Source organism: Canis lupus, chromosome 35 (assembly GCF_011100685.1).
Source record: "Canis lupus familiaris isolate Mischka breed German Shepherd chromosome 35, alternate assembly UU_Cfam_GSD_1.0, whole genome shotgun sequence".
Taxonomy (NCBI): Eukaryota; Metazoa; Chordata; class Mammalia; order Carnivora; family Canidae; genus Canis; species Canis lupus.
Genome location: NC_049256.1, coordinates 6600982 through 6623899, shown reverse-complemented (window position 1 = coordinate 6623899; position 22918 = coordinate 6600982). Strand labels below are relative to the sequence as shown.

General features: G+C 38.7%; 1 protein-coding gene across 5 annotated transcripts in view; it reads left to right on the top strand.

Moving 5' to 3' along the window:
• The window catches only part of LYRM4 (LYR motif containing 4), a 159595-nt gene that overhangs the window by 58870 nt on the left and 77807 nt on the right, over positions 1-22918 (top strand). For 2 of the 5 annotated variants that reach the window (XM_038584086.1, XM_038584081.1), the window contains exon 3: positions 16947-16983. The exons of 2 other annotated variants lie outside the window; for them this stretch is intronic. In XM_038584086.1, coding sequence (XP_038440014.1) covers positions 16947-16983 — 37 coding nt within the window. Of the gene's footprint in view, positions 1-16946; positions 16984-20392; positions 22614-22918 lie in introns of those variants that run through there. One more of the 5 variants, XM_038584083.1, reaches the window with a different exon arrangement.

Here is a 22918-nt window from a genome sequence, read left to right as displayed (position 1 = left end):
ACCACTGTCAAGGATCTAAAGTTTAGGTCTTCTTGAGGAGGAAGGCGAATGCCTGTCCATGCATGTATGCAAACAAGAAGGATCTCTTAGGAATACATTACCAAGGTTTGCCAGGTTGCTTAAAGCCCTTCCTTGATAGTAAAAGGAAGCTAAATGAAGACTAGCACTTTCCATATCAAATACCTGTGTTATTTACTAACTCACCTCAAACACTTGAAACCATACACAAGTGTGAAGTTTTCCATGATCTAAACATTTTGTAATGTTTGGAAAGAAAAATTGTAATCAGTCTCAAAACAACAATGATATGTTTCCCCAAGATGAAGAAAGTTTTCATCTTAACATGTTTTGTGCCTCTATGTTGTAGTACACATGGAATTTAGTTCAACTCAGCTTTATATTTTAACTGTATTACTGGGGACCAAAGGCTTTCTGATCATCAGTAGGATCTTCAAAAACAGGACTTTGCCCCTTCTGTTCATGGTTCTCAATCTTGGTTGTGCATTAGAACCACCTTGTGCTTTCACAAATCCCTCTGACCAGGCCACTCCAGGCCAATGGAATTAGAAACTCTGGCGGTAGAACTCGGGCATCAGCCATGTTAAAGCTCCCCAGGTGATTTCAATGTGCAGCCAAGGTTGAGAACTAGGATTGATACTGAGCCCCTGAACAGGCGTCCACTCTCCACCCTCCCCAACCAAACATGTCACCCTGCACAGAGTGCCTGTTCTCCAGAAGGCCAGCAAGTTGTCTTTAATGTTTGTAATTACTGATCTCTGCATCTCTCTAAATTAACCTTTGTTGCAGGGATAATTTTTGTTCTGTTGCACTTTTACGGATTCAGACTCTAAGTTCTCTTATATATTGAACAATGAAACTCTCTTATTACAACTGGAAATCTCATGTGTTCCCATCAAGAAAGATAGCATGCATGCTCCTGGTGAAGCTCTGGGGTTCGGCTGCTATCACTAGACAATATTCTTAACAACCAAGTGGAATAACGGCTTAATGTCGAAAGAATAGAAGAGACATCTTCTCAGGAATGCCATCTTCATCTCAGGGAGAAGTTATTTAACACTCTTTGGAGGATATTTCTTAGTGCAACTGTGGGTGTGCTGCTCATATAAATTATAGTTCATCCATCCTGCATTTCTGCTTGTCACATAAACCCTGGTGATAGGAGTATCTGCAGTTTATACCTTCATAGCAGCCATATTCCAAGTGCAGGTAAAATTATTCAGGAAGTCATGCATGCACCTGCTCTGCTTTCGGGGGAAATAGATAAGGGGAAAAAAGAAGAGTAATAGAGTTATATTCCAAGAAAGATACTTGTAAAATTTGTTCAGGCTTTCAAGATAGTTGATATGAGTGTGCTCTTTACTTTGGTCTGTTTGAAACTCCACAGACCTCAGATGCACAAGTTGTCCTCAGCATCTACTCTCGGATAGATCACCATGGGAACAGCAAGGAGACCAGTGGAAGCATAACAGGGCAGCAGATTTTGGGAGCCAGCCCAGTGACAAATGCTAATGCACCAGGGCCAAATGTTCTAGCACTCAAAGGAACTGGATTATCAGGGCTTAAATTGGGGTGAGTTGGCTTGCTGGTGCACCAAATTTTTCTCAGGCGGTTGTCTGGAAATTTCCTAGTCTGGTTTTTCTCAACTCCAGAACCAATCAAGACTCAGCCCATTGATGAAACTTTTTGATGAAATCTGGCAGTTCAATCTGTTCTTTACTAGTGAAGGCCAGTATTGTATAGATTTCACTAGATCATGTGTTCCTTAACTTGCTAGAACGTTCAGTGTATGCCTTTTTTCTTTAAATAACAGCTTTATTGACTCTCTCTCTCTCTCAAATAAATAAATAAATAAATAAATAAATAAATAAATAAATCTTTTTTAAAGGAATGGGGAGCACCTGGGTGACTCAGTCAGTTAAGCATCCAACTCTTGATTTCAACTCAGGTCATGATCAGGTCACGATCATAAGGTCGAGCCCCTCATCAGGCTCCACAATCAGTGGGGGAGCTGCTTGAGATTCCCTCTATCTGTCTTGCACACACTCTCCCTCTCCAATCATCCCATGAGCTCATGCTCTCTCTCTCTCTACTAAGTAAATCTTTAAAAAAATAACAGCTTTATTGAGACAGAAGTCACATATAAAATTCACCCTCTAAACTATACAATTCAGTGGCTTTTAGTATATTCACAGAGTTGTGTGACCATCACTACAGTCATTTTTAGAACGTTCTCATCACCCCAGAAAGAAACATCATACACATCATCAGTGACCCAATTTCTCCCCAACCCACTCTCTCCAGCACTTGGAAACCACCCATCTCCTTTATGTCTCTATGGATTTTCCCCTACTCTGGACATTCATATAAATGGAATTTATTTTTGTGACTGGCTTCTCCCATTTAGCATAATGTTTGCAAGTTTCATCCATTCATAGTATGTATTGATACTTCATTCCTTTTTAATAGCATTGTATGACTATATCACATTTTCTCTCTAAGATGAACATTTGGGCCATTTCTGCTTTTTTGCTATTATCAATGATGCTGCTATGAATACTTGTGTACAAATTTTAGTGTAGATGTATGTTTTCATTTCTCTTGGGTATATACCTAGGAGTGGAATTGCTGGGTCACATGGTAACTCTGTTTCACCTTCTGAGGAATGCCAGCCTGTTTTCCAAAGTAAGTGCTCCATTGTACATTACCGGTCAGCATTGTGTAAGGGTTCTGATTTTGCCACATTCTTGCAAACACTTCTAGCAATCCCAGTGTCTGGGAGGTAGTATGGTGTACCTTTTATACATAAAACAATCAGATTTAGATCGGAAAGCTAATGTTGACCTAGTTGCTCTTGGGATATTCAAGGGAAGGTTAAGATTCGTTTTAATTTTTATGTATTTATTTTGTCCACATGAACTTCAGGCCAGTCCTTCTCTACATCTAAACTTCAGTTCCCTGAGAAACAGTTTAAGCCCTCATGGATTTTAGAGTGTATATAAGAGTTAGGTATGGCTTGGCAGTGTGCATTGGGTAGGAGGGGTTGATTCAGATGATCAGCAGCTCTGGATGAGAATGCTATCAGGCCCTCCCTGAGCTTGGATTGAAGAGATGAACTTCCCAGATGACCTGGGTGATGTGCTTTGCCTTCGTAGTGCCTCAATAACTCTTCTACTGTTGGTTGATTTTTTTCTTAACTTTACCTGAATTCCTACAGAAATTCAACTGCTGTCTGAAAAGCATAGACCACTAAGTCAGTATATCTTTTTTATATCCTTATTCTTTACAGATCTGATGTCGTTTACTCCTTGAAACTCCATATCTGGTCCTCTCTTTCATGTAAATGTTGGCCTCAGTCTAGTAGATATTTATACTTGGGTATTTTATAAGCACTTGAAACCTATCATGACCAAAACTTAATAATGAGTTACCTTACCTTCCCCTCAACTCATTTCCTTTGTGAGTTCCCAGTACTTCCATTCTCTTGGTAACCCATGCTCTAGTGCTTGCTCTCCTCCATGCACAGAGAATTAAGCCTCGACTGTGTCTGTGATCCATTTAAAATCAGTCTAAGACTCTTTTCAGGTCCTCTACAATAGGGTACATGGGAATATTAAGATATGTTCTGAGGTACTACCCTAAAAACTACCTTTTCTTTAGGTTCTGGCTTGGTATATGCTATTCACTTATATAATCAGGTCTAACCAACTCAGGTACTTGGCTCACCCTTTAGCTAAGCCAATGTGTATCGCAATCCTTGACTCCTCTTGAATACTTTCCTTGCCTCCCTTATCACAGATCACCAGTAAGCATTCTGTTTTCTCTGTAGGACTACTTGAGGTTCTGTTAGAGATTCCTGTGGACTAGGTGCTCATCTGTTTAAATATAATCTCACTTTTAATGTGAAAGCACCCTTTGTTTCCTGGCAGCCTAATTTCCCTCGGCATTTATAGTGGTTAGATGTGTATTGATGGGCATTACTCTCTAACTGTGTGTGTCAAAGCACTTTGGGAGGCTCATCAATCTTGTGCTTTTTTTTAATTGACATCAATAATGTGTTTGCATTTATCAATATTTCCTAATTGCCAAGTTAAAACAGTGGAACTTCTATAATAAATCATGCCCACAGATATCTTCAGACATTAAGGCTTTAAGGTTTATCAATATTTTGATGTATTATAAATTGTTTTTATGAGGACTTTTTTTCCTATGAGAAAGAAGGAACAGTGTAGCAAGAGACAGAGAGAATTGAGTCCCCAGTGTTACCATATAAAATTAAGTTAAAGGGCTAAATCATTCCAATGAAAAGAGAAGAAAGCTATTTCCCAAGTACAATACGTTCCCATAAAGTTCAGTGTTACTGTCCAAGTGAATACTGGTGTGTCTCCCCTGCGAGTGATGTGCTGTGCCAAGCCTGTTCCTCGGAGAGTAATTTGGACAAAAGGACAGTTTGCACTCCTGCAAAAACAGAGCTCTTATCAGCTCATTTTTTCAGGAGAGGAAACTGAGGCTTTGTGAGCTGCAGTTATTTACGGAGAGTCAAACAGTGGCTTCACAAGGCTGGGACTCAAACCCAGGGCTTGCAGAGTCCATGGCTAGGTTCTTTACTATTCAGGGACAGACCTGACCAAATTCCCAAAGTCGAGGGAGACCCACAGGTTTCAAGGGACAATCCACATCATCTATTAGGCATTTGAAGACTCTAGAATGTTTGCTCAGAAAAAAGATGAATGTGAAAGGCTTGGGAGGTCTGTCCTATATGCGAAGGCCCTTACCATGAAGGAGATTAGACCTTGTCTTCTATGCATGCAGGCAGCAGAAGTAGGGCAGCCCTATCACCTGCTGAGGGGCGGTGTTGTGCCATCGTTTCAAGTGTGTTGTGCCATCGTTTCAAGTGTGGCCCCAGCAGATCACCCCTCAGCCACTCACCAGCCCCTGCCCTTGGGCAAGTCGCTTGACCACTGTGTGTCCCACTTACCTGAGCTGAGATGAGAGTTTTGACAGTACCTACATTATAAAGTGGTTGTGAGGATTCAGTGAGTTAATACGTGAAAAGTGCCTTTGATAAAGGTGCTCAGCACGTAGTAAGTGTGCAAAGTGCCACTGTTACTATTATTATATTTTAAAGCCAGACTAGGTGTGAGGAAGAAAAAAAACCACTCACCATTTATACATTAATCATGCAAATCTTATTTATGAGACACTGTTTTAGACAGTGGGACCCAGCAATAAACAAAACAGATCTAGGCCCTGCCCCTGCCTTCATGCTGCTTATATTCTGTATTAGAGAAAAAGAAAATTACTATGTCAATCAGTAAAGCAGCCATTCAGCACCTGAATGAACTATTTCTGACATTGCCACCCCTGCCCTTCTCTTATAATCACTGAAGATGGCCAGGCACAGGCTAACTGAGGTTATCGTGAGAGAGAGGCTTGCTACTGTGAGCTTTTATAATGTTCTAACATCCCTCTGCAAAGTAAGGTTGATTTAATGCAACCAGTGGTTAAAACATCAATTCTAACATTGCTTTACTTTAAAACTCTCTGTCATTCTCTGGATCATCGAGGTGAGGTGGGACAATTATGCAAGGACAATCCTGTGAGGTACAAGAAGGAAATACGGGACTTCTGATAATTTTTATCTCATTTTTTTAATGTGTATTATGGTACATATTTTATAATGTGCATAATTTTAATAGCGCAGGAGGACATGTGAATAACGTCTAAATAAATATAAATGTACATTACAATGCACGCATAAACGTCTTTTGCTAATGAGGTAAACGACTTAAAAAGCTTGAAGTCTGCTGCTGTAAGTTTTACTAAAATGACTGAGCTTTGTAGTCAGAAGCTATTGCAATAATGAAACAGTGTTTTTATATTTCCCTTTTTTCTGATGTGGTCACTTATGGATAATTTTCAACTTTAAAGGTAATAGTTTTCCACATGAATGGAAAATTTAGTCATACTTTCTCCTCTACTGAAGAACTTAAAAATCAATCATGACAATATTTAATGTTTTTGTGGGAGTTAATGGTTTTATTGCGTTTAATCCTCCTTTGAGCCCATGAAGTAGGTCTTATACCCACTTTGGAGATGAGGGAACAGAGCATTTTAGAGATTATACCCACAACTCTTAGCAATTAATCATTTTGCCAGAGAAGAGAAATTTTAAAACTAAGAACTATAAAGCTGATGCTCATTACTAGCAGTATACCAGGGAGTACATTTTAGCATGTGTCAAGGTGAATGCTGACCAGTCTCTCATGTTGCTAGAAGGACTGTGACTATTTTTTCTTACTACTGCCATCCTCTACTCTTAACCCGAAGGCAGAACCCTATCAAATAATGTATCATTCAACAAGATTCATTAGGAATCTGCAATGAGCCAGGGCTTCAAGGAGCTCTCAGTTTACCAGAGGAAGTAACATTTCTTTTCTAATCCCCAAATTAGGAGCATGAAGTTGACTTTTAATTAGAGGCAAATTTCAGTTAGGGAGACAGTCTCCATGTTCTCTCCCTCCCCATCCTCATATATCAGCAGTCAGGATCCTTAGTTGTGGTCAACAAAAAACAACTCTGGCTAATTTCAGCACAAAGTAGATAGTTAAATATGTGCTCAGTTAACAGTGATTTCCTGTCTGTGTTCCTTACTCCCATTAATGTATAAGGTTCTTGGAGAAAGGGAACAGAGAGAAAATTTAGAAGCTTGAAAAGGAAAGTTGGGAAAAGAATGATACATAGAAATTAGTTTTCTGCTAACTATCGGTTGATAAAGATTTATGTGAATCTGTTGGATTTCATCTGGAAAGCTTTTTCAATAGCATGAAAAGCAGTGACGTGGGGTTCAGAGTGACGTGGGGTTCAGAGACCTACATTTCCACTGTTGAGCTGTGAGATCTTGGTTAGGTTACATAACTTCTAAGTCTCAGTCTTTTCTGCTCTGAAATGGATGAAATGATGGATTAATCTGTAAGTCTTCCTATGAACTGTCTCTGCTAATAGAAATATTGCATGTTTACTCTAACACAATAGCCAATAGCTGCATGTTGCTGTTGATTCAGCACTTGAAATGTGGCTGTTTTAGCTAGTGGCTACCATATTGGACAGCATAATTCTAGAGTATTCTATGATTTCCTGGATTCTGTTGGTTTACCTATCATGGGATATGGGCCTAGAAGGTAGAAAAGATGCAAATCAGAACTTCACATTGGTGAAGAATTGCATTCATAGTTTAATATCTAATTATGTCAGGAGAGAAGAGCATGCTCTAGAAATTCACACACATGGTGTAAAAAGCACATGATTTAGAGTTAAAGGATCTGAATTTGAACTCTGGCACCACCAATCATGAATACACCAGCCCTATCTGCCATACAAAGTTTTTAGAATCAAATGAAATGATAAATGTGAAGCTCTTTATAAATATAAATTCACTTCATGTGCATTAGTTATTCCATTATTACATGGAATCAGTACAATGATCCTACTAAATTATAGATATCTCATAGCTTCTCTTAGTTTTGGGAGGGTTTTGTTCATTGGTTTTTGGTAAAGATCAAGGATAGTGAGTGAAAACAAATACATAAAATGCAACATCTAGTGTTACTTCATAACTTCTTACTTCCTGATCTTTTATTTCTTTTTCTTGCCTTATTGCATTAACAAGGACTTCCAGTGCAGTGTCGAAAAGACTAGTGAGGGAGAAAACCTTGCCTTGTTCCTGATCTTAGTGGGAAAGCTACTTCCTCACTATTAAGTATGATGTTAGCTCTAGGTTTCTTTATCAAGTTGAGGAAGTTTCCCTCTATTCCTACTTCACTGAGAATTTCTATCTTATTTCATAACTTAAGATTTGTTATTTTAGCCCTTGCAGCTAATTTGTTTGTTGTTTCTTTCCTTAGAAGTATTTCTTGGGATCTGATTTACTACTCCTAAGTGATAGAATGACTCCTTTTCAGATCCCAAAGATAGGGTTTTATGATGGTTAACTTTATGTGTCAACCTGGCTGAGCCAAGATGCCCAGATATTTGGTCAATTATTCTAGATATTTCTATGAAGGTTTTTTTTTTTATAAGATTAGCATTTAAATTGATGAGCTTTGTGTAAAGCAGATTACTGCCTATGATATGTGGGCCTCATCCAGTCACTCACAGGTCTAAGTGGAACAAAAAGCTGACACCTCTTCACCCTCTACCCCTCACTGAGCAAGGAGGAGTTCTGCCGGCAGATGGTCTTTGGACTCAAACTCTAACTTCTCTCTGAGTCTCCAGTCTGGTGGCCTACCCCCTACTTGCTAAGCCTGTATAATCAATCACATGAGCCAGTTCCTTAAAATAAATCTCTTTCTGTATATACATCTACATATACTACATACATGTATTCGTATATATGTACATATAAACACACACTATTGATTTCCATGCCCTGTTTAACATGCTTTTAAACTATCAGATCAAAAAATTAAAAAAATAAACTATCACATCATATTTTTGTTTAAGCCCCTAAAATTAAACATAAATTATTCATTTCAATTATTCTTAGGTAACTAAGTTACAAGTGCCTTGCTACTTTATGTCCATTTTTCTATTTCCTTACCTTTGTCCTCTACCTCCTAACCACACCATATATACAGATTTTGAGGAGCCTGTTACTTAGATTGTTAGGTAATATAGAGAACAACTTCAATTTGCCTTTTTAGTACTTCTGGCTAGCTGGCAAAATCTACTTTATTTCCCTCTCCCTGATTCTCTTAAGTTTCCCACTGCCTTTTTTTAAAGACCAAAACGGGAAGAAAGAAGCCCTACATACAGAATCTGCCTGCTAATGTTAAGTCTCTTCCTAGCCATTTTTCTCTACTTTCTCTGTAAAGATGACATGCTTTAGAAAGAGCCAAACAGCCCTGCCCTACCATCACGTTTCTTCAGTGGGAGTGACTAATGACCTATAACTTGAGAGTCTTCAGAAATAGGACTCTTAATAAGGCTAGCAAGACATTCTTTAAAAGTGTTTTATGGGGAAATAATCACATGTAATACATGTAGATGCTAAAATAAAGCTTATTACTCAACAGGAGGAGAAAGTGTAGTCACTCCAAGTTTCTTTTGTAATATCTACCCTTTAACTTTCTTGTTCAAGGATCTTGCATTTTAGGCTTTCTCTTATAGGACACCATGCTTTTTATTATGGTGTCTACCAAACTGCAAATGAAGATTAAGCTTTTATGCCTAGACACACATTGGATACATTATGGTTATGGCTTGTTGTGGGTTTTAGCTCTACATTCACTGAAAAGAGTTGATCTGCTCACAGGACAGAGCAGCAGTGCACCTCCCACCTCCCACAAAGCACTCTCCCACGTGGACTGTGACAAGCCCCTCACAAGCAGAGGGGGATGCAGGAGGCACAGAGGTCTAATTGTCCCAACAGTATAGTAATAATTAGGACCTCAGAATTTTCTTTAATGTTTGCATTCACTTTTTTTTCTAATAGACCCTTGCTGCATGTCACCTTTGGGATTCTGTGAGGAGGGCTTTTTCAGAACACTTTCAGAAAAGTCTGCACGTTTCTAACCCTGCTCACCTGGTGAGGGAATCATTGTATGACACGGCCAGACTCTGCCCTTGGGACCCTCCTTCCTGTCCTAGCACTTCTCTTTGCCCAACTCCCCCTGCACACCCTCACTGTTAGTCATCTGCCTTTGAAAGTGACAGCATGTTAAAAGTCATTCACAGGGTCCTATGGCAAGTATACTACTCAGCAAGGAAGTAGACTGTGTCTCTGAAGAAGTAAAGGATAGACTCATTCATTGCTTTTCTAAATTTCAGGCTTTCATTAGCTCTCTTATTTTGATTAGAAGTGGTTTCTTAGTTTATTAATGTTGCAGGAGGGAGCACCAGCATTTTGTTATACGATAAAAATCTCATCTTAATTTTATAATGCCTGTGATATTTACCGATAACATGTATGGGAGGTTTGCAAATTTAACTTTGAAGAGGTTTATGATTCCCTCTTCTAAATGTGTGCTCTACTCAGTGTGCGTTGCTCCAGTACCTGTGGTAGGAACCTAGGATAGTTTATGGGCTATTAAAACCAGCATGTCAAGCATGTTTCCTTGGAATGAAAAGTAGCATGTTCTTCTGGATAGTTTTCTTCTTTAAAGAAATTATTTACTTGTACTTAAACAACTTATGTAAAAGAATGAACATTTTACCCTTTACTGAATTCTATCAATGTTGGCATAATTTTTTGCCATGTTTGCTTCATCTATTTCCTTTCCTTTTGTTTGTTTGTTTTTTTCATTGAACTGATTTGAAAATTGGTTTCAGGCATAATAACTACCTCCATATAAATTAATGTATATCTTTTTAGAATAAGCATTCTTCTACATTTATCACAATACTATTTTCATACTTCTAAATTGAACATCGATACATACTATGGAGCAGTCCATACGTACATCAATACATACTATGAAGCAGTTCAAATTTTTCCAATTGTTCTACAGTACCTTTTATAATGTCTTTTTCTTCCTAATCCAGAATCCATTTAAGGATCAAGCATTGCATTTTGTAGTCATGTTTCTTATGTCTCCTTTAACAGAGAAGAGTTCTTCTGCCTTTTTTTGATCAATTTCATGACACTGACATATTTAGTCTAGAATGTTCCCTAATATGAATGTGTGAGATTCTTTCTCTCTCATTACACTCCAAGTAATCACTTTGACAGGAACACTGCTTTGGTACTATGATGTTCTCCCTTTGCATCATGTGAGGAGGCCCCTAGTGCCGGTTGTAGCATTATTTGTTTATGCTAAGTCTCATCATTTCTTAGATTGGAGTTGACCAGATATTTCCATTATAAGCATCCTGTTTCTGTTTGTAATTAATAAATAACCTGTGCCCCTCATGATTCTGGAGTCCTGGTGTCAAGCCCTACATTGGGGTCCCTGCTCAGCATGAAGCTTGCTTCTCCCTCTCCCTCTGCTCCTCCCCCCAATTCAGGCGCTCTCTCTCTCTCTCTCTCTCTCTCTCAAATAAATAAATAAATAAATAAATAAATAAATAAATAAATAGTAAATAAATAACCTGTACCCCATCAACCTTTCACCAGTGGTTTTCAGACCCATTAACATACCTTGCCTGAATTATTTACTGTGTGGTTGCAAACTGTTTATTTTTCTTATTCCCTTGTCACTGAGTTTGCTTCTGCAGATCACTAGGGGGCCCATTTTTAATGAGGAAAAAACCTAAATTACGTTCAGGTACATTTCTCACTAATCTATCTTAATTCTCCCAGTTCAACAAACTCCTTTCCCTAGCCCAGTTTTCAATGGAGATGGCCCCTACTAACCCATTCTGAGGTTTTGTCTTAGAGTTCTATTCTTCCCAGAATCACATGGCTCCACTCTTTACACTCAGGCTTGGGGTCAGTCTGGTCTCAGAAGGACTTCAGATCATTCCTTGAATTGCCTGTGATAATCAGTCAACCTACATGGACCACTGGCATGAACACAAATGGAGACCAGGTTCGCCTCTCTACCCCCCTGAGGATCATAACTGCACACTGGGTTTATAACGTCTTTTTTACCTAAGGTATAGGGAATAGTTCTCATGTGATTCCGTTCTCTTTACCTCATGATTTTTTTATGGCTTCTAGGATTCCATTTTATGCCTTACCATGATCTGTTTATTCTGTCCCCCAGAAGTAGAAATTTACTTGGTTTCTTTTTATTTTCCCCCTATTACAGACAACATGGCCAAAAATATCTTTATGTACATCCCTGACATTTTTCTTAAGACAAGTTCCTAAAATTAAAATCAGTGGTTTTTAAGGTATTGAGGCAATTTCTTATAATTATTATATTTTTTAATTCCAATATAATTAACATACAGTATTAAATTAGTGTTAGGGATGCCTGGGTGGCTCAGTGGTTGAGCGTCTGCCTTCAGCTCAGGGCATGATCCCGGAGTCCTGGGATCGAGTCCGGCATTGGGCTCCTCGTGGGGAGCCTGCGTCTCTCCCTCTGCCTATGTCTCTGCCTCTCTCTCTGTGTCTCTCATGAATAAATTAATTCTTATTAATTAATTAATTTAATTAATTGGTTTTAAGTGTACAATATAGTGATTCAATAATTCTATACATTACTCAGTACCTATCATAATGAGTGTACCCTTTCTTCCCTTTCACCTATTTCACCTATCCCCCACCCCTTTCCCCTCTGCTAAGCATGAGTTTGTCCTCTCTAAGAGTCTGGTTTTTTGGTTTGTCTTATTTTTTTTTTCCTTTGTTTGGTTTCTTTTTCCAGGTAAGAGTAGAAATCGTACGGGATTTGTCTTTTTCTGACTGACTTATTTTACTTAGCGTTATACTCTGTTGCAAATGGCAAAAGATTTCATTCCTTTTATGGCTGAACAATATTTCCTTGCATATATATATATGCCACATCTTCTTTATCCATTCATCTACCAATGGACACTGGGATGCTTCCGTAAGTTGGCTATTGCAAATAATGCTGCTTTAAACATGGGGATGCATATATCCTTTTTTTTGAATTGGCATTTTTGTAATCTTTGGGTAAATACCCATTAGTGCAATCACTAGATCATAGAGTAGTTCTATTTTCCATGTTTTATGAAACCTCCATACTGCTTTTCACAGTAGCTGCACTAGTTTGCATTCCCACCAACAGTGCATGAGGTTTCCTTTTTCTCAACCTCCTCACCAACATTTGTTGTTTCCTGTCTTTTTTATTTTAGCCAGTCTAACAGGTGGGAGGTGATATTGTAGTTTTGATTGCATTTCCCTGATGAATGATATTGAGCATCCTCTCATGTGCCTATTGGCCATCTGTATGTCTTCTTTGGAAAAGTGTCTGCTCACATCTTCTGTCCATTTTTTTATAGATTTTTTTTTTAAAGATTTTTTTATTCATGAGAGACACAAACGGAGAGAGAGAGACAGAGACACAGGCAGAGGAAGAAGCAGACTCCTGGTAGGGAGCCTGATGCAGGACTCGATCCCAGATCCCGGGATCATGACCTGAGCCGAATGCAGGTGCCCAACCACTGAACAACCCAGGCATCCCTCTTCTGTGAATTTTAAATAGGATTATTGTTTTCTGGGATGCTGAGTCATATAAGTTCTTTATATATTTTGAATACTAAAGCCTTATCAGAGATGTCATTTGTAAACATCTTCTCCCATTCATTAATTTCCCTTCTGGTTTCATTGTTTCCTCTTATATGCAAAAGATTTTGATTTGATATAGCCCAGTAGTTTATTTTTGCTTTTGTTTCCCTGGCCTCAGGAGACATATCTAGAAAGATGTTGCTATGGCTGATGTCAGAAAAATCACTAGGCCTGTCCTCTCTTCAAGGATTTTTATGGTTTTAGGTCTCACCTGATAAATTTAGATCCTTAATCCATTTTGAGTTTATTTTTGTGTGTGGTGTAAGAAAATGGTCCAGTTCCATTCTTTTCTTGTAGCTGACCAGTTTTCCCAACACCCCTGATGAAAAGATTGTCTTTTTTCCATTTTCATATTCTTGCCCCCTTTGTCAAAGATTAATTGATCATATAATCATGGGTTTATTTCTGGGCTTTCTGTTCTGTTCCATTGATGGGTGTGTCTGTTTTTGTGCCAATACAATACTGTTTTGATTATAACAGCTTTCTAGTACAACTTGAAATCTGGAATTGTGATACCTCCAGCTTTGCTTTTCTTTTTCAAGATTGCTTTGGCTAGGGGGATCCCTGGGTGGCTCAGCGGCTTAGCATCTGTCTTCGGCCCAGGGCGTGATCCTGGAGTCTCAGGATCGAGTCCCACGTCAGGCTCCCTGCGTGGAGCCTGCTTCTCCCTCTGCCTGTGTCTCTGCCTCTCTCTCTCTCTCTCTCTCTCTCTCTCTCTCTCTGTTCGTGTGTGTGTGTGTGTCTCATGAATTAATAAATAAAATATTTAAAAAAAAAAGCAGATTGCTTTGGCTAATCGGGGTCTTTTCTGGTTCCATACAAAATGTTAGGATTATTTGTTTCGGTTCTGTGAAAATGTTCTTACTATTTTGATAGGGATTGCATTAAATCTGTAAATTGCTTTGGGTAGTTATGGACATTTTAACAATATTTGTTCTTCCAATCCATTAGCATAGAATATCTTTCCATTTGTGTTATGCTTCCTTACCAATTTGGATGCCTTTTATTTCTTTTTCTTGTCTGATTGCTGTGGCTAGGACTGCTAGTCTATATTGAATAAAACTGTTAAGAGTGGACATTCTTGTCTTCTTCTTGACCGTAGGGAAAAGGAAAAAGCTCTCAGTTTTTCAACTGTTGAATATGATGTTAGCTATGAGTTTTTCATATGTGGCCTTTGCTATCTTGAAGTATGTTCCCTTTAAACCTACATTGTTGAGGATTTGTATCATAAATGGATGTTGTACTTTGTCAAATGCTTTTTCTTAGATCTCTTGAAATGAACATATGATTTTTATTCTTCCCTTGTTAATGTGATGTGTCATGTTAATTGTTTCACAAATACTAAACCACCCTTGCATCCCAAGAATAAGTCCCACATGACTGTGGTGAATGATTTTTTTAATGTATTATTGCTTCAGTGTGCTAATATTTTGTTGAGAATTTTTGCATTTATATTCATCAGACACATTGGTCTATAGTTCTCTTTTTATAGTGGAGTCTTTATCTGGTTTTGGTATCAAGGTAATGCTGGCCTCATAGATTGAATTTGGAAGTTTTAATTCCTCCTATATTTTGGAATAGCTTGAGAAGAATAGTTTTTTTTTGTTTGTTTGTTTTTATTTATTCATGAGAGAGAGAGATAGAGACAGAGACACAGGCAGAGGGAGAAGCAGGCTCCATGCAGGAAGCCTGATGTGGGACTCGATCCTGGGACTCTAGGATCAGGCCCTGGGCTGAAGGCAGCGCTAAACCGCTGAGCCACCTGGGCTGCCCAAGAAGAATACGTATTAACTCTTCTTTAAATGTTTCCTAGAATTCACCTGTGAAGCCATCTCCTCCTTGGGATTTTGTTGTTGTTGTTGTGAGTTTTTTGATTATTGATTCAGTTTTGTTGCTGGTAACCTATTCAAATTTTATATTTCTTCCTGCTTCAGTTTTGGGACGTTATGTTTCTAGGAATTTATCCCTTTCTTCTAGGTTATCTAATTTGTTGGCATACAATTTTTCATAATATTCTCTTACAATCTTTTCTATTTCTCTGATACCAGTTATTTCTACTCTTTTATTTCTGACTTTGAGTCCTCTTTGGGGTGGGGGGGATTGTTTTTCTGTTTCTTTTGTGATGAATCTGGCTAAACATTTTGTGTTTTGTTTTGTTTTTTTTCTAAAGAACCAGCTCCTGGTTTTATTGAACTGTTCTATTGGTTTTTTTAGTTTTCTATTTAATTTACCTCTGATCTTTATTATTTCCTTCCTTCTACTGGTTTGGGGTTTTTGAGGGTTTGGGGGGGGGGGTCTTAAGATTTTATTTATTCATGAAAGATGCAGAAAGAGAGAGACACAGGCAGGGGGAGGAAAAGCAGTCTCCATGCAAGGGACCCAATTCGGGACTCCTTTTCAGGAATCCAGAATCAGGCCCTGAGCCAAAGGCAGACACTCAATCCCTAAGCCACCCAGGTGTCCCTCTCTTTCAAGCTCCTTTAGGTGTAGGGTTAGGTTGTTTATTTGAGATTTTTCTTGCTTCTTGAGGTAGATCTGTATTGCTATAAAATTCCCTCTCAGGACAACTTTTGCTTCTTCCCCAAGACTTTGGGCCATTGTGTTTTCATTTATATTTGTCTGCATGTATTTTTTTTATTTCCTCTCTGATTTCTTGGTTAGTCCATTCATTTTTTAGTAGCATATTATTAACCTACATATATTTGTGGTCTTTCCAGATTTTTTTCTTGTGGTTGATTTCTAGTTTCATAGTGTTGTTGTCAAAAAGGATGTATGGTATGACTTTGGTCTTTTTGAATTTGTCAAGAATAGTTTTGTGGCCCAATATGTGATCTAGTCTAGAGAACATTTCATGTATACCTTAAAAGAATATATATTCTGCTGTTTTAGAATGGAATGTTCTGAATTTATCTGTTAAATTCATCTGGTCCAGTGTATCATTCAAAGCCACTATTTCCTTGTTGATTTTCTGTTTGGATGATCTGTTCACTGAAGTAAGTGGGTTTGAAGTTCCCTACTATTATTGTATTATTATTAATACTAGTTTTATGGTTGTTACTAATATCTGTATATAGTGCTGTATATTGGGTGCTCCCATGTTGAGTGCATAAATATTTATAATTGTTATAACTTCTTATTGTATCATCCCCATTACTATCATACAGTGTCTTTGTCTCTTGTTACAGTCTTTGTTTTAAAGTCAGTTTGCCTGATCCTGCCACTTTCTTCTGGCCTGCAAAGTTCTGTTGAATAATCAGCTGATAGCCTTGTGGAGTTTTCCTTATATGAAACTATTTTCTCTCACTGCTTTGAAAAGTGTCACTACTTTTTGACATTTTAATTATTCTGTGTCTTGGTGTTGATCTACTTGGCTTGATTTTGTTAGGAGATAATCTGTGCCTCTTGGATATGGATTTCTGTTGCTTCTCTAGATTCAGAAAGTTTTCAGCTATTATTTTCTTCAAAGAAATTTTCTGCCCCCTTTTCTCTCTCTTCTTCTAGGATCCCTCTTATACATATATTATGATACTTGATGTCGCTGAGTTCCCTAAATTATTCTTATTTTGCATAATTTTTTCTCTCACCTCCTCAGTTGATTACTTTCTATTACTCTGTCCTCCAAGTCATTGAGACATCTGCTTCCTCTAATCTACTGTTTATTCCATCTAGCATATTTTTAATTTAATTTATTGTGTTCTTCATGTCTGATTGGTTCTTTTTTTATCTCTTTGTTAAGGGTCTCACTGATGTCCTCCACTCTTTACTCAAGTCCAGTGAGTATCTTTATGACCGTTACTTTAAATTCATATGTATTTCTTATCTCTATTTTGCTTAGGTCTCTTGCTGTGATTCTGTTCTATTCTTTCATTTGGAACATATTCCTCTGTCTCCTAATTTTGTCTGTCTCTGTTTCTCTGTGTTTGGAAAGTCAGCCACATCTCTTACTCTTGAAAATAGTGGCCTTATGAAGAAGAGGTCTGTAGTGCCCTGCAGTGCAGTGTCCCCTCTTCACAAGAACCTGGTATTTCAGAGGTGTCTCCTGCGTGTTCTGGGTACATCCTGCTGTTGTGGCTATGCTGCTTTTTCCTCTAGTCCAGTCATCTGCAGTGGCTCTTTTTACTTATTGTGGGCAGTGTTCGGTCCCTGTGGTGTTAGTGGACCAGTCTGGGGCTTCCTTGGGCTTGAGTTGAGTCAGGCCAGCTGTTTGTGGAAGACTAGAGCACCAGACTGCCAGGTGCTTTCCCTGTGTGGTCCCCTGAGAAGCTTTTACTGGTGAGTAGGCCTGTAGTCATACTTAGTTAGGACAGTGCACTGCTGGGGCGCCAGTCTGAGTAGTATGTGGGGTTATGGTTCCCTCTCTCTGGGGCAGGAGTGTCTTTGGAGTGGTGATGACCCCTTTTGGAGGTGCTTACACACTGCTAGGCTTGTAGCACCGCTCTGGATGGGCTGTTGCCAAGAGCATAATGGAGGGGCAAGATCTGCAACATGCAGAGGGGCTGGATGAACAGTGTTTGCTAGGTTTGCTCACAGGCCCGGGGGTGCAGTCCTGCAGCACAGGGACTGTGGCAGGCCTGGCGAGAGGGGACAGATCCACTGGAGTACAGTGGTAGGGGGAGGGGGAACATTCTCAAGTTCAGTTGCTGGTTCCTGCAGGTGCCTGTGTATTTTGCTGGGAAGCAGAGGAGAGAAATGCCACCTGCTAGCTCTTTTGTTTCTGGAGGAATCGCCCAAGAATCTCTGTCCCTCCAGAACAGCTAGCTCTGCGATGAGTAAACAGCTCTCCCTTCTACAGACCTCAGCCCGGTTTTCAAACTGCTGTTTTCATGATGTATCTCCTTGGGCTGTTTGTTGTGCTGGCTCTTTAAGGGCAAGAACTCATTTCCCCTCCCTGTTCTCCAGAGCTGAACCAGCTGATTTTTAAAATTCAAGGTTTTAAGTCCCACTGACTGTAAGAACTCCTGATATTCAGCCCCTCTGGTTGTCAAAGCCAAATGTTGCAGGGATCTGCCTTCCCGGCCTAGGGGTCTGTTTCTCTCCCCTCTTAGCACCTGCAGGTCCCTCCCTCCCACAGAGAGCCCCGCAGGTGCGTCGGCTCCCCACTGAGTCCCTTCCTTGCAGCCTCTTGTCTACATTTAGCTGCGCAGTTTGTTTTGCCGTCTTCAGTTTGTTTTCTGGCTTATTTATGCAGCTGTGAGTCTTACCTGGTTGTTTCCCGGGGAGGAGGCGAGCATGGGGTCCTCCTCATCTGCCATTTCCCCAGAGATCTGGCTTTGAGGTAGATTTTAAAGACGGTGCCTTACGTCTCACAAAAGCTCTTCACCCTTTCCCCAGAAATAATGTTCACCTATTTATACAGACAGAGTTTTGCATAAGATATCTGGGTTTCTTGAAGCCGTGGGCTCAGGTTCGGAAATCAGTTTGCAAGATTTAAGTATGAAAATTATCCAAGACCACATTCTCCAAGGAGCTCTCTCATGCCTACTCGGATCATACCATTTCATGATTCCAAACACTAGCTTTAATTCTGATAAGTAGTTGTGAGACTGTTAGGAGCTTTTCTATTATTTGATGTTAAGAAATGTGTATGACTGCATCCAAAATTCTCACTTTTCGAGAGAAGAGTTGGGATATTTTATATTCATAATTAGTTCCTACAGGTTCTCTTGTAATCCTCAGTACAGTGAACGCTTACCTCTCATAATCAGTAACTCACATTTCTTCTCCATAACTAAATGCTAGTAACTCTGGTTATGGAAGTTTGGGGAATGACACTTTGAGTTTGAAGTTCCCTGATCCGTTACATAAATTCAGTTGTTCTAACCTAATGTATTTATACTATGGAAGACTAACTTGAGAACCTAGACTGACCAATCCATAGGTCTGATCTATTTTTCCACTTAAGATCTTAGAATATACCATGATTAAGTACCTTTGATTTTGACTGTTGGGACTCTAAACTAGGAACATCCCACAATGGGAATTGCGACCTAGATTTTATTTATTTATTTATTTATTTATTTATTTATTTATTTATTTATCTATCTATCTATCTATCTATCTATCTATCAGAAAGAGAGAGCAAGAGCAGGGGGAGAAATAGACTCCCCACGGAGCAGGAAGCCCAACTCAGGGCTGGATCCCAGGATCCTGGGATCATGACTTGAGCTGAAGATAGACACCCAACCAACTGAGCCAACCAGGCACCCTGCAACCCAGATAGTTTTTAATCTTTCTTTCATTTGGAATGGAACATACCAATGAATTCTTAGCAGCATTTACTGGGGAAAATAATGGAATTTTGAGGTCACTTAAATCAATAGCTGTCCAGGGCACCTGGGTGGCTCAGTGATTGAGTGTCTACCTTCAGCACAGGTCATGATCCCAGGGACCTGGCATCAAGTCCTGCATCTGGCTCTCTGCAGCAAGCCTTCTTTTCCCTCTGCTTATGTCCCTGTCTTTCTCTCTGTGTTTCTTCTGAATAAATAAATAAAATCTTTTTTAAAAATCAATCAATCAGGGACGCCTGGGTGGCTCAGCGGTTTAGCGCCTGCCTTCAGCCCAGGATTTGATCCTGGAGTCCCGGGATCGAGTCCCACATCGGGCTCCCTGCATGGAGTCTGCTTCTCCCTTTGCCTGTGTCTCTGCCTCTCTTTTGATGTCTCTCATGAATAAATAAATAAAATCTTTAGAAAAAAATCAATCAATAGCTGTCCTTCCACCTCACCATTAAAACATAGGAATTTTAACTCACACTGTCTACGTCATTCCCTCCAAGTACTCAATTTTGGGCAGCTGAGATATGGCACAGAGATTTCTAACTGCATTATGTTCCAAGAAAATGTCTAACACAAAAATGCTTACCAAGATGTCAGAGGAAGATGACTGATTTAAGTGATGTTTTCTGGGGTGCTGGGTGGCTCAGTTGGTTGAGCATCCAATGTTTGGCCTTGAGTCATAATCTCAGGGTCGTGGAATCAAGCCCCACATCGGACTCCACACTCAGCTCTAAAATAAATAAACAAATCTTTGAAAAAAATTTAAAAATAAATGATGTTTTCTGGATTAGAGTCTTCAGTCACATCAGAGGTGGTCAGTCATACTGTGCATGCATGCGTGTGTGTGTTGAGGGGGTGTGGTGATTTCAATTAAATGAATAACATCAAATTAATTTTCAATGCACAGCCTATTAGAGCCATCATATTTCGTTGATTCTTCATTAAGATAGCTCAGAACAGAGATGATACTACTACAAAATACCAAATGAATTTTCTTGTAAGTAGATTTTTCCTAAGCAAAGTTGCATTGTGCTAAAATACATTTATACATAAGGAGAGCATTTAGAAGTCAAAGCTATTTTTAAAAATGTGCATTCTCAGTTTGAGCTGAACTGTTTAAAAAAAAAAAAAACTCAAGGAAATCAATTATTTTGAGTCTATTAAGGAATTTACTGAGACTCCAGTACTGTCTATTCTGTGTGCTCAGTGTAATACTTTATTATACCAAAATAAACTCAGAACTGATTCCAGGAAAATCCTATGAAAAAATTAAAGCAGAGAAGAGTGTGATCTCAGTGTGTGGTATTTGAGGCAAATTAGAAAGCAAGCAACTGAACTCAGATCTGTTTCTGCCCTTAAATCACTAAAGGACCTTGGGAAAATTGCATAAAATCTCTTCGTCTTGTCTACTAAATGAAGATGCCAATATCAGCCTACTTTTCTACTTCAGGAAAAAAATTCCATGAGTCAGATCAACTTCTGTTATATAAAGAATCATTGAACATAGTAGTACTCTAATAAAAATGCCTAGATTTGGGACAACAGTGGTCAGATTCATAGGGTAAATGAAGCATGTATTGATTTTTCAGACAGGTGATTTAACCATCTTTGTGAGGGTTTTTTTTTTTCTTTTCTATATTTTCTGAACTCTTTGTGCCAGCATTGCTAACCATGTAGACAGATTCATTTAACTCTTTTTAAGGAAAGTTGCACCTATCAGCAGAATTGAGTTGTAAATAGTGCTTTTGTTTCCTCTGTCCAAAGTACCATATGAAGTAATGTAGAGCTTCATGGTCCCTAATGCCTAGGATTTTACAATCATCATTAATTCGTGTCAAAATATAGAGGCTGTGGGCTTGTTGGTCGGCAGACAGCTGTGATCAAGGGGGAGAAAACTTTTCAAATCAGATCTGCTGTTAAACCCTCAATTGTGATGTTAGGCTAACGACTTAATTTCTCTGAAACTCAGTAAAAATGGGGGCTGTTGTGAAATTAAGATAGGATAATAATGTTTTATCATCTGAAAAGCAAGCATCAAGTAAGAATTATTTGTAAAAGGAAATGACAAACTGTAAGATGAAAGAGTTTTATTAATAATGATAATAGATCACATTTATTGAGCACTGACGTCGTATGCTAAATGATTTACATGCACTGTCTCATTTAATCTTTCAGCCAGGACTATGAGATGAAGAAACTGAAGTTTAGAGCAGTTAATTATATACCCGTTGTCATTAATAAGTAAGGGACCCAGGATTCACACAGACTCAGAGCCCTAGCTCCTAAGAATCTACCTGATATGATGATCGTTGTCAAATGTTAGAGTAAAGGGGAATAGAATACAACCTGTGATTTGCAAGTTGGGTAACTTGGTCTTTCAGACATTTACATCTCTTTACTTACAATTTTTTGATCAAAATACTACATTTTCAAGATAAAAGGCAGAAGAAAGTTGCTTTCACTCTTTTCTCCTGACTCTAAATCTCACTTCCCACGTTAAGATTCTTATGTAGCCTTCTAGAAATTTCCTGTACATTTAGAGGTAGTATATGTGTATGCATATGTGTGAACTCTTCTGTTTAAAACAGATAATATTATACTAAAAATACTCTTTTACAGTCTCTTTTTTCCCCACGTAAATTCTCCCATACCAGAACATAACAACCCTTTCCCCCTCTTTAATGGCTAGATGGTATTCCACAGTGTGGTAATTTAACTAACTGGTGTTGGACATTTAGTGACCTCAGCTGTTTGTCATCATGAGCAATGCACCCACAAACATCCCAGTACCTGTCTTCATGTCGAATAAAGGCCTAGAGGAGGAAGAGCTGAGTCAAAGGTGTGGGCATTGAAAACACAGCCCAGCATTCCCATGCTGCCCAGCAAGCTACCATCCTACCAACCCTGTCTTCACCTCACTCTAGAGCCCCAAGAATATCAAACATTTTCTTCTCTACCAGTCCAACTTGTAAAAGGTTGTATGGGTCAAATTAAGGATAGTTTATGTATGTTACCCAGCTCTGTTTTTCTTTGTTAATTTATTCACTGTTTTATTGTTTCCTGTCATAATTATCACAAATCTGTTTTCCCCATTTTTCATTTACTTTTTGGCCTTCATTACTATATTTTTTAATACAGAGGATTTTAATTTGTGTGTAGTTACTTTTTACATTGTTGCCTATAAATTTTGCATCATGCCAAAATCCCAATCCGAGACTCCAGAATTCTCTTGTATTTTCCTCTGGTGCTTTCATACTTACTTTTTCATGTCTAATTTTTGATGCATCTAAAACTTACTTTAGTGTAATAATGGAGGTATGGGTTCAGCTTAACTTTATCCAAAATGATATTCCCTTGTCCTAGTACCATTTATCGAATAAGTAGGCATCTTTCTTCTAATCAAACTTACCAGGCCAGAAACTTCAGTTCCCTC